General features: G+C 43.8%; 1 protein-coding gene across 1 annotated transcript in view; it reads left to right on the top strand.

The window, feature by feature from the left end:
- The window catches only part of LOC122924094 (very-long-chain 3-oxoacyl-CoA reductase-B-like), a 45,540-nt gene that overhangs the window by 19,192 nt on the left and 12,699 nt on the right, over window positions 1–13,649 (top strand). Inside the window, exons 2-5 of the mRNA XM_044275018.1 lie at window positions 10,049–10,095; window positions 10,171–10,246; window positions 10,391–10,501; window positions 11,445–11,512. Of these exons, the coding sequence (XP_044130953.1) occupies window positions 10,049–10,095; window positions 10,171–10,246; window positions 10,391–10,501; window positions 11,445–11,512 (302 nt within the window). The remainder of the gene's footprint in view (window positions 1–10,048; window positions 10,096–10,170; window positions 10,247–10,390; window positions 10,502–11,444; window positions 11,513–13,649) is intronic.

The raw sequence follows: 13,649 nt of genomic DNA, 5'->3' as shown, positions 1-13,649 counted from the left end.
ATATACACACAGCCCAGATCCAGTATATACACTACTACACCATGACCTGTATATACACACAGAACAGATCCAGTATATACACTACTACACCATGACCTGTATATACACACAGCCCAGATCCAGTATTTACACTACTACACCATGACCTGTATATACACACAGAACAGATCCAGTATATACACTACTACACCATGACATGTATATACACACAGCCCAGATCCAGTATATACACTACTACACCATGACCTGTATATACACACAGCCCAGATCCGGTATATACACTACTACACCATGACATGTATATACACACAGCCCAGATCCAGTATATACACTACTACACCATGACATGTATATACACACAGCCCAGATCCAGTATATACACTACTACACCATGACATGTATATACACACAGCCCAGATCCGGTATATACACTACTACACCATGACATGTATATACACACAGCCCAGACCCAGTATATACACTACTACACCATGACCTGTATATACACACATCCCAGATCCAGTATATGCACTACTACACCATGACCTGTATATACACACAGCCTAGATCAAGTATATACACTACTACACCATGACCTGTATATACACACAGCCCAGATCCAGTATATACACTACTACACCATGACATGTATATACACACAGCCCAGATCCAGTATATACACTACTACACCAGGCTATGTATATACAACAGCCCAGATCCAGTATATACACTACTACACCATGACATGTATATACACCCAGCCCAGATCCGGTATATACACTACTACTCCATGACATGTATATACACACAGCCCAGATCCAGTATATACACTACTACACCATGACATGTATATACACACAGCCCAGATCCAGTATATACACTACTACACCATGACATGTATATACACACAGCCCAGATCCAGTATATACACTACTGCACCATGACCTGTATATACACACAGCCCAGATCCAGTGTATACACTACTACACCATGACCTGTATATACACAGCCCGGATCCAGTATATACACTACTACACCATGACATGTATATACACACAGCCCAGATCCAGTATATACACTACTACACCATGACCTGTATATACACACAGCCCAGATCCAGTATATACACTACTACACCATGACCTGTATATACACACAGCCCAGATCCAGTATATACACTACTACACCATGACATGTATATACACACAGCCCAGATCCAGTATATACACTACTACACCATGACATGTTTATACACACAGCCCAGATCCGGTATATACACTACTACACCATGACATGTATATTCACACAGCCCAGATCCGGTATATACACTACTACACCATGACATGTATATACACACAGCCCAGATCCAGTATATACACTACTACACCATGACATGTATATACACACAGCCCAGATCCAGTATATACACTACTACACCATGACCTGTATATACACACAGCCCAGATCCGGTATATACACTACTACACCATGACCTGTATATACACACAGCCCAGATCCAGTATATACACTACTACACCATGACCTGTATATACACACAGCCCAGGTCCAGTATATACACTACGACACCATGACATGTATATACACACAGCACAGACTCAGTATATACACTACTACACCATGACATGTATATACACACAGCCCAGATCCAGTATATACACTACTACACCATGACCTGTATATACACACAGCCCAGATCCAGTATATACACTACTACACCATGACCTGTATATACACACAGCCCAGATCCAGTATATACACTACTACACCATGACCTGTATATACACACAGCCCAGATCCAGTATATACACTACTACACCATGACCTGTATATACACACAGAACAGATCCAGTATATACACTACTACACCATGACCTGTATATACACACAGCCCAGATACAGTGTATACACTACTACACCATGACCTGTATATACACACAGCCCAGATCCAGTATTTACACTACTACACCATGACCTGTATATACACACAGCCCAGATACAGTGTATACACTACTACACCATGACCTGTATATACACACAGCCCAGATCCTGTATATACACTACTACACCATGACCTGTATATACACAGAGCTCAGATCCAGTATATACACTACTACACCATGACATGTATATACACACAGCCCAGATCTGGTATATACACTACTACACCATGACATGTATATACACACAGCCCAGATACAGTGTATACACTACTACACCATGACATGTATACACACAGTCCAGATCCAGTATATACACTACTACACCATGACATGTATATACACACAGCCCAGATCCAGTATATACACTACTACACCATGACCTGTATATACACACAGCCCAGATCCAGTATATACACTACTACACCATGACATGTATATACACACAGCCCAGATCCAGTATATACACTACTACACCATGACATGTATATACACACAGCCCAGACCCAGTATATACACTACTACACCATGACCTGTATATACACACAGCCCAGATCCAGTATATACACTACTACACCATGACCTGTATATACACACAGCCCAGACCCAGTATATACACTACTACACCATGACCTGTATATACACACAGTCCAGATCCAGGATATATACTACTACAATATGACTTGTATATGTTATAGGTTATTATAGATGTTCACAATTACTGTCTGTTTCCTATATGTACATGGCACTCAGTTTTCCAAGTATGAAATGATGTGATGTTACTACTTTCCTTCATATTAAATTGCTGCTATGTAGTCTTACATCTCACTCCTAAGGAGCTGGTGTAGAGGATAACTTGAGACATATCCAGTAGCAATAAATAAAAAGTGCAGTTTCTGGTACCAGTTGGGGGTGGGTATTGCTCTCAGTTTGATGGAAATCGATTGGCACTAGCAAGTATTTGTCGATATAGGTGACCATTGTAGTAAAGGCTTGATGTTAGTCTGGCCTAACAATGGTTTTGTTAGGTGGTGGTGTCTGAGCTGTTGCAGCAGTGTCTGTAAACCTGTCTTTCACTGACCACTATTCTGTGTTTTCTTTCTTGTTTTTTTCTGAGGTAGAATTAAGTTGTTCTCACAGAAGTATACTATCTGTTTCCCTCATAGTGGAATAAGATATAGACCTAGGAATAGAATCTCTGACATGTGTTTCCTTACTCCCCCACTATCTGAACAGGTACTCCTCTCCCTTCTCTGTCTCACTAGACTGGAACTCCCCCTCCTGGCAGGAAGCAGGACCAGCCCACTCTTACCAAGAGGGGAGGAAGAGGGGGGTTAGCCCTGCTCCTGCCAGTCACTGTCAACCATTAGCTCCCCCGCTGGAATAAATGGAATAGCATCACATTCCAGTAGAGAACATGGCATATAAACATTAAACAATTGTAGATACTCCCAGATTTGGGGTACTGCAGCCTCTCCCTATTTCTGCACTATAGCGGAGCCTATTTTGCATATATATATATATATATATATGTATATATATATATATGGACAACTGCCATTGGAATAACTAATTGCAACTGGTGTGATATACCTACTTCCACAAAATACTGATTAAGGGGTTTGATATACCTGCTTCCACAAAATTCAGATTGAGGGATGCGATATACCTGCTTCCACCAAATATTCATTAAGGGGTTCTATATACCTGCCTCCACAAAATACTGATTGAGAGGTGCGATATACCTGCTTCCAAAAAATACTGATTAAGGGGTTTGATATTCCTGCTTCCACAAAATACAGATTGAGGGGTGTGATAAACCTGCTTCCACCAAATATTGATTAAGGGGTTCTATATACCTGCTTCAACAAAATACTGATTAAGGGGTATGATATACCTGCTTCCACAAAATAATGATTGGGGGGTTGCGATATACCTGCTTCCACCAAATATTGATTAAGGGGTTCTATATACCTGCTTCCACAAAATACTGATTAAGGGGTTCGATATACCTGCTTCCTCCAAATATTGATTGAGGCCTGCGATATACCTGCTTCCGCAAAATACTGATTTAAGGGGATTGATATACCTGCTTTCACCAAATATTGTTTGAGGCCTGCGATATACCTGCTTCCACAAAATACTGATTAAGGGGTTCGATATACCTGCTTCCTCCAAATATTGATTGAGGCCTGCGATATACCTGCTTCCGCAAAATACTGATTTAAGGGGATTGATATACCTGCTTTCACCAAATATTGTTTGAGGCCTGCGATATACCTGCTTCCACAAAATACTGATTAAGGGGTTCTATATACGTGACAGGGAAATTAATATAGTTAATCTGTCTGTTAGTTCAGTGGGTGACCTCAAAGAATGAGGAGAGCATCAAATAAGGGACATGGCCCTGGTCATGGTGCTGGTGGAGCTCTTGTTGCAGGGAGAGGAAGTGGTTGATCTGTGCCAGCTACACGCCCAAGTGAAGCACCTTCCTCAGGTGCACGTAGGTGACAGGACATTCAGCATCATTTTGTAGGCCCGAATACTGGTGTAAGAATGGTGAGGCCAGAACACGTAGAGGCGGTAGTAGTTTGGATGGCTGACAGTGCCTCCAGTTCCTTCAGATTGTATACCACCCGGTCCCCTGCTGAAACCGCAGAGTTGGCACCTGCAGCCCATGGGCATCTATCTTTCACCTCACCCCCTTGCAAATAAGCCAAGCAGTATGAGCCCCAAGTTATGCAGCAGTCTCTTACGATTTTTGATGACTCTGCTGGCAGGGTTTTGGTGTGCCATCCACCTAGCCCTGCCCCAGAAGTGGAAGAGATTGAGTGCACTGATGCCCAACCACTTATGTTTCAGGATGTGGACATGGGAGGACCACCGCAGCACGTCTTGGATGATGACAAAACACAGGTGCCAACTTCTGCGGCTTTCTGCCATGTGCAGACCGGCAAGGAGGGCAGGGGTGAAGAGTGTGTGGAAGATGATGATGAGGTCCTAGACCCCACATGGAATCAAGGTCATACGAGTGACGTGTGCAGGTCGGAGGAAGAGGTGGTGGTCACACAGCGCCAGCCGCACAGCAAAAGAGGGAGTAAGGTGCAAAAGCAGAGTGGCCATCCCCTAGCCAGTATGACCTGAGGGTCAACCCATACAAGCTCATATGTTGGGGCATCCAGTGGGCAGCATTTATCACGACCTCCAGGTGGCAGCATTTCTACTAAACACACTTCTCTACCATAGACATACTCCTTGGTGGTGATATACTCCAGATTACTACCGACAACTGACACCTGTAAGGAATATTCCACAAATATCTCTGGCTCATTACTAGTAAACACCACATCCATCAGCGTGAAGAGCTTACTGATTTTATCATTCAGCCACTCAAATGTATTATCTTGAGCTACATTCAGCCCAGTGTGATCCTCCATATCCTGCAGCGTATCCCTGCTTGACCCAATTAGCTCTGAGGTGTCAGTACATAGGACACCAACAGCCGACATATAGGGTTCAGCATCACACACCTCCCCATCATCAGAGAATCCAGGCTCTTTTCAGCACTGACACCTGCTGCACTCACAGTCACCTTATCAGTGGCCTCCAAGGAGGTCCCTCCATGATCCACCACTGGTTCTGTGCACCCTTCCAGCATACAGTCACTAACAGATATTTTCTCTTCCCACGTCAAGCTCACCGACTTGACACTCATTTCCTCAGGTACAACTGACTCCTGGTTGCCACTAGCAACTACCATAACATCAGAGGAAACTGACATGGCCACCTCACTCTCTGAGCTGCTATCCGTCACAGCACATATATTACATGTCACACTCTTGTCATTATCAACCCTGACCTCGAGGGGCGCACATGAGCTAATCCCGACATTGGACATTTCCTCAGTAACCACATCTGCTTCAGATTTTGTAACAGTTTTGTCCCCCTCAGGTCTCACTATCCTGCTTCCTCTTACACGGGTTAGCACAGGATTCCTGAGGTTAGCCATGCCAAAGTTCCCTCTTGTAACTGACAATTCAGGTAAAGCCAGGGCCGGTGCCACCCATAAGCAAAGTAGGCCACCGCGTAGAGCGCACTATTGCTGGGGGGCGTCAGCGGTGGCCTACTTTGCTTATGGGTGGCGCCGGCCCTGCCCTCCCGCTCACCCCTCTGCAACCTGTGGCATCCCCGTCTCTATGGGGTGCGGACTGTTGGCTGCGCTGCAGAAGTATCTCCAACTCCTCACACACAGCAGAGAGAGCGGGCTGCGGGCAGTTAGGCATGTATAGTGCGACACGAGAAGAAACAGTGACCTCTACTGGACAAAGCCCATACTGCGCCTCAGAGACAACTTTCCTGTCTCCTAGGTGCAGTATGGGCTTTGTCCAGTAGAGGTCACTGTTTCTTCTCATGTTGCACTATTACATGCCCGCAGCCCGCTCTCTCTGCTGTGTGTGAGGAGTTGGAGATACTTCTGCAGCGCAGCCAGCAGTCCGCACCCCATAGAGACGGGGATGCCACAGGTTGCAGGGGTGAGCGGTGGGCACCATGGCAGGGGTGAGCACCAGAGTGCTCATGTCAGGGTTCGTGTTTGGCACCCTTGCATTTCAGCATGTGAGCTCTGGCTCAGACATGGTAAGTAAGGCAGCAGGCTCCTGTGACAGGGGGAATAGGAGAGGGCCCCTACTACTGTTTGTGGGTATAGTGTGCCTCCACATGTGCCATGGAGACCATGGTCAGTTCTTCTATGTGCAGCTTAGTATGGTGCCCTACGCCTGGCTTCACCTGGATTACATTGCCAGCTCGGTCCCAGTACACTGGGGGATGGGGCACATTCCTGTCCCGTGAAAAAGGGGCGGGTACAAGGGCGTGGTCAATGGGCGGAATCAAGGGGGCGGCAAAATTAGCTTTTGCCTAGGGTGGCAAAAATCCTTGCACCAGCCGCTGGTAAAGCAGTGAATTTCTCTCCTGCAGACACCTGTGAGGGAGACATCTCAGCTGGCTTACCTGCCAGTTCACACACTGCTTTTACCTGATCAGGTATTGAGCTCATTTCCTGAAACAAAGGCAGGTTAGACATAGTATGTAACATCACATTACTATTTCCACATAACAGTTGTGTCTCTTTTCAATCAGACACCTTCTCATTAAACCCGTTGTTGTCCAAGAGTCCATTAGACTTTTTAAGTCCATGTTGCACAGTCTCAACATAAACCAGCATGGACTCCCTATGCTCAGGACTCTTTCCTAGCAACTTCTCTGGTTGCACTTTTGGTCACAATTCAGACTGTCCGATAGTGAGACTCCACCCACCATCACCTCATGGACTTTTGGCTGAGAGTCCTCTGGCTTTTCCCCTTCAGGTAGCTGAGCAGCACACTCTGCAGGAGACTTTTCCCCATTCCACAACTGCCAGAAATATGGGAAGTCTCTGCCCAGTCTGAACTCTGCTCTAAGCTCAGCACACTTTAACAGTTCATGTTGTACAGTTCCATAATCAGTCACAAAAGTAAGAAATAGTCTTACTGGTCTCTAGACCCATCTTAAGGAACAACAGTACCTCTGTAAGTACCTGTGACACTCTTTGCTGACAATCCAGCTCAGCCCATAATGGGATTCCACCCACCAACAACTTGCATGTCTTCCTCTGCAAATCATCTGGGCTCCTGACCAAAGGACAATCCGGTGCCCACTTGACGGCATCTCCAGCAGCACTCTCTCTGTTGCCGGATAGCTGCATGCTGCAGTGCTTAGTTTTTTCTAGCAACAGCATTACTCAACCTCCGCACATCCTCTCTAGGAGTCTGTACACATTGGCAGGGAACATATGACCTCCTGAGAGCCGAACCGCTCTCCATCTCATTTCGCGCCCGTTGGTTGCCCTTAGCAATGGCACACTTTGCCTTTTCCTCTGGACCTCCAGGCACAACAATGACACCTTGGACCTTTACAAAGTGACCCCTCAGTGTTTAAGACTTTCTCTCCAGGACCAACTGCAGTTGCGTCTCCAAAGCCTCCTGCTCTGCATCAAAGCCCACCATTTCACTTTGGGTAAAACCCATCTGTTTGGCCAGGGTTTCCTGCCATTTTATTTGCCACAACCGTCTGACATAGTCTGCCATAAGACCCATGGTAGCAGACTTTCAGCAAGCAAGTCCACTTTAATCAGAGACCACAGCCTCCGGGTGTCTCTCTCTCTCTCTAGAGACAATTTCAGTATTCACATTTCTTTTGCACCGCATACATCACAGTCTCATCAGCAGAGATAACAGTCTCTTTAAATTGATCCCAATAGAGAGGGAGAACTACTGTGTAGTCAGTGGCCAGACGACCTAGAATTTGTGTTTATGATTTATGTATGGTCTGCTGTTAAAGTGACAATAAAGCTGGTCGCGGATAGTTTTCACCCAAATCTGTAGTGTCCAAGTGGCTTCTTGAGGTGTGCAAACCGTCTAAGATGAGAAGAGGGCGATCCTGGAGAGCTAAGTGACCCCGAGTTGTCACACCCCATTAACAATGGTGTTCGGAGAGTCTCTATTATGTCCCTCTCATGACTTCTCCATTAACCATATTAGACAGAGAGCCCCCATTATGTCTGCAGAGACAGTAGAGAAGGTGGTACTGCGTACAACATTGTCACATGTAGAGCAGTGACCACAGGGATGTGATCTCCACTTTTTAGGTCAACAGAAATTTGTCTGATGAAGAAACATCATGGCTTCTAACTAGTAAATCCCCAATGGTTTTACTTCACAGCAAAGGTTCATAAGAGATGGAATTCATCAAATTAGGGCCCATTTGTAAAATTAGCTTAAAGTTTTTATAAGATGATATTCATTTTTTTTCCATTGGAATGACAATCAGTAACCATTTTAGTGATGTCACAGAATAAAGTCCGCTTGCTGGATTTTGGGGGCACAGAATAAAGTCCGTTTGCTGGATTTTGCTCGCACATAAACATTTTAAAAGTTCTCTCCTTATGATTGCAAGCCTTAAATCAATATTCTTTTCCCTGAAAGTGGGTGTTACAAATACTCCTGGCCTTTCAATATTTTCTGTAGGGTTAGAGCAAATAGTATGGGGAGCATGGAAAGAGGGAGCATCCAATACTGCACTCACAAAACAACATCCGTGAATGCATCATTGCATGGTTCCTCCATCCTCTCTGTACTATTTGCTCTAACCCTACAGGGCAATAGTTGAGGGTCAGATGCATTGATGACACCCAATGTAAGAATAATGCATCATTCTTGCTTTAATTGTGAAAAATGAAGATATCCAAATTTTACCGAGCCCATGCTATATAAACAGGATGTCGTCAATATATCGCATCCCTGTTAAGACTTCACCCCATTGTAATCCATGAAAGCATACTTTGATTCTCTTTTCCAAAAACAGTTTTGTGTATACTGAGACTCATGTTTCCTCCATAGCAGTTTCACATAAGTGACAAGAATTGTGTCCAAAGACAAACTTCACAAATATCATTCCACATCATACAAGACCAAAAACATATCACCCCCCTTATCAGTCAGAGATCCCCATTTATGATCCCTATTATGTCCTCAGCATCAGTTCTAGTCAGAGACGATCTCCATTATGTCCTCTTCTGTCTTATTATCCTTAGTGCCCTATTATAATAGGTGAAAGCCAACACAGTCCTGGAAATGAATAATACATCTCCTTGTGATCCCCCTTGTTAAACTTGTGTAACATCCACCCTATCTCATATGTCTTGGCTGACTAGGTAACTTTTTTAACTTAATATACCATTATCACTAAGACGGTGGTAGAGTTTCTCTAGAAGCTTCCAGAGAAAGTTTGGGCACATTTACAATAGTATGAAACAAAGGTCAACTGAGAGCAAGAGACACCCTATACACCCATAAACCACTAGTCATTTGACACCCATAATCTGGATGGTAAAACCTTCCAACTATGGCAGTAGTTTAGGTGTTCATAGTCAAGTGAGTAATAAGGACTGAATCAATGTATGTTTCCATTAACTGATGTTAAGCAAAGATTATGAAAATAGGTAACTGAAACAAAGTATATTCCATATAAATATGGTCTGTTTACTTCTCCCACAGTGGTAACTGGAGCGTCAGATGGAATTGGGAAGGCATACGCAAAGGAGGTAAGTAGTCCGTGGTCTATCAGTCTATTTATCTATCTCTTATATTGGTCTCATACTTCTATCTCTTCCCTGAAGTTGGCCAGGAGAGGCCTTGATGTCGTCCTCATCAGTCGGAATGTGGAGAAGCTACAAAAGGTTGCAGATGAGATAGGTGAGGGGCAAGAAGGTCTTACCCATGATGCCTAGTCAACAAGTGCAGTAGGTACAATATGGATGTTTAGTGAAGACGTTCTCTTATTCTCTCATTCAAATATTGAGACTCAAGACCTAATCTTTATATGTATAACATCCATAGAAAAAGAAAGCCGACGAAAAACAAAAATCATCCAGTTGGACTTCACCGGAGGGCCTGACATTTATCCAAAGGTGGAGAAGGCTTTGAAGGACCTGGATATCGGAATTTTAGGTAAAACTGGGCAAAAAAATCCAGTGTTTCTACCAATGTTCTTACACCAGACATAAGGCCACAGATTTCTAACAAGACTCACTACCTTATCCACAGAACATTATCCCAAAGTAGTCAGAAATTGTTGGGAAATTGATTTTGCTGTACATGACAAGTACTGATGTGTTTGTCCATTCTCCTTCTTATCATGGAGTCATGAAAATTGCTCTTACCTAAGTCTGGAGAGACGGCAGGTCTTTAATTGTACTGAGCTACTTTATGACTTCTAGGTTATGTTGTAGTTTGGTGTCTGCTCCTGGGTGGATTCACTACAGGAACTAAGATTGGAATGGATGACATCCAATATGCCATACCCATAGACAATAAAACTACTCCCATCACGTTTTCTTATCTGAGGATTTATAACAGAAGTGGATGTGATCCAGTGTACCATTGAACAGTTCTGATTTTGGGTTACTCATAACGGCATTATCTAAGTCCCCCTCTGGTCTTCATCACTTAACCCCTATACACAGGTCTGGACTTAGCTGCAGAGGAACCACCGGGCTGCTACCTCTTGGAGTAGTCTCTGTTCAGTGACTGCTGATCCACAGAGGTTAAGAAAAACTAGTGTAGAGCACCAAGTTATCAGGAAAACCATAGTCAGCAAAAAGCAGAGGGAGCATGTGTGCCCTAAGGCACTGCAGGGATGAAGCTCACCAGTAAGTAGCAGAGAAAGGCAGACATGGGTGGTGGGGAACAACGAGTTCCAGGGTTCTACATTCATCTATTCACAGTATCATGTCAATAGTGGGTTCCTCTGTGAATCTTTGTCAGCAAGAACTTTTCTACACAATGCGCTATTCATACCATAAGGACATTCTGGAACAATTGATGGAAACTGTGACCGCAGAGCTGGACATCACAGAGAATAGAGCTTCACAGGTGTTTTCTCTTGTTACAGTAAATAATGTCGGGATGATTTACTCCTCTGAAGGATGCAGATTTCTTGAGGTCCCTAATATAAACAAGGTGAGTTCCATAATAGATGGTTACCACTATAATGTATATATACAGTCTAAAAAAATAAGTACACCTCTCCCAGAGAGGTCACTGCATACAGTACTAGATTGCACAGAAGGTAGACACAGTGAAACAGGGAATAATATGGTTGAGGAAGACATTAAGGATTCCCAAAAAAGACCTAGCCATTTAGGCCTCTTTCACAGGAAATTCTTTGCTACCTGTCAGACATATATTAGATATTTCACTCTAGTGATTATCGTTATTACTGTTACTGCAGTGTGTAATGGGTATCGCTAGAGAGGCAGTTTGTATATTTTACTCTATAGATTGGGTATAAACAGGATACGGACAGTGTAAAGTATCATTTTCATTGATGTTTTTTGTTTGTGGTGTGCTTAGTGCAACTGCATTCCAGCAGCTGGTAAACATCTGGGTCATGGTGTTAATAACTGCTCTAATAACTGCTCTTGGATCTGAACAAGGTTCCAAGTAGAGCTTCAACATGCAACAAGAAGAAATGGGAGTGAGACAAAACATTTATTGAGCATTCAATTAATAGAAAATAACGATTCAACTGAAACAGGCAGTTTTTCAGCTGATCCAAATTTTAGGACCACATGTCTTTAAAAGGCCAAATCTGTGCAAAGATGTGGATTCATTGTCACTTTCTGTCAGGTAGTCACACGTTGTGATGGCAAAGGCAAAAAAACTCTCCCTTTTTGAACTGCATAAGCAGAGTCTCTCACAGCGCGCCATCGCTGCTGAGGTGGGACGCAGTAAGACAGTCATTTGGAACAAAAAAGTCAAGTGGAAGACCCAAAAAAATGTCATCAGCACTGAGCCGGAGGATCCAATTGGCTGTCCGTCAAGACACTGGACGATCCTCGACCCAAATTAAGGCCCTTACTGGTGCTGACTGCAGCCCCATAACCATCAGACGGCATTTGAGACCGAATGGCTTCAAAAACAAAAAACGTCTTCAAAGACCTCATCTCCTTGAACGCCACAGAACTGCTCGTTTGGACTTTGCAAGAGAGCACCAAACATGGGACATTCAAAGGTGGAAGAAAGTTTTATTCTCTGATGAGAAAAAATGTAACCTTGATGGTCCTGATGGTTTCCAACGTTACTGGCATGACAAGCAGATTCCACCTGAGCTGTTTTCTACGCGCCACAGTGGAGGGGCCGCCATAATGGTCTGGAGTGCTTTTTCCTTCAGTGGAACAATGAAGCTTCAGGAAGTGCAGGGGCGTCAAACGGACGCTGGCTATGTCCAGATGTTGCAGAGAGCATTCCTCATGACTGAGGGCCCTCGTCTGTATGGTAACGACTGGGTTTTTCCATAGGACAACGCTACAGTACACAATGCCCGCAGGACAAGGGACTTCTTCCAGAAGAATAACATCACTCTTTTGGCCCATCCTGCGTGTTCCCCTGATCTAAATCCAATTGAGAACCTTTGGGGATGGATAGCAAGGGAAGTTTACAAAAATGGACAACAGTTCCAGACAGTAGATGGCCTTCGTGCGGCCGTCTTCACCACCAGAAATGTTCCCACTCACCTCATGGAAACGCTTGCATCAAGCATGCAGAAACTAATTTTTGAAGTGATAAACAATAAAAGCGGAGCTACTCATTACTGAGTTCATGTTTGGAAGTAGGATTTCTGTTTTGGGGGGGTTTAGGTATTTTTTGGGGAGGTGTGGTCCTAAACTTTTGATCAGCTGAAAGACAGCCTGTTTCAGTTTATTTGTTGTTTTCATTAAATTGAATGCTCAAAAAATGTTTTGTCTCACTCCCATTTCTTCTTGTTGCATGTTGAAGCTCTACTTGGAACCTTGTTAAGATCCAGCCATGCTAAATAGGATTTTTTGCCATTTTTCAAGTGGTCTTAATCTTTTGATCAGGACTGTATTTGACGATCAGAGAGCAAATATGTTTTCTGATTAACAGGGGAAAGGGGAATGGATAACAAGACCACAAATCCATGTTATCCTTCTCCTGGGGACAATAAGGATAAGCACACAGGTGACAGTTTAGAAACTGAATATCAGCACAGATTTTCATGAGAACTACTCTATGTTTCGACACCAAACACCGCATGTGTTATTAGCAGATTTTATTGTGTATTTTTATGCAGTTT

This window comes from Bufo gargarizans, unplaced genomic scaffold, assembly GCF_014858855.1.
Source record: "Bufo gargarizans isolate SCDJY-AF-19 unplaced genomic scaffold, ASM1485885v1 original_scaffold_2225_pilon, whole genome shotgun sequence".
NCBI classification, from domain to species: Eukaryota; Metazoa; Chordata; class Amphibia; order Anura; family Bufonidae; genus Bufo; species Bufo gargarizans.
Note: the sequence above shows the minus strand (reverse complement) of the source record. Positions and strands in the feature narration are given on the sequence as shown.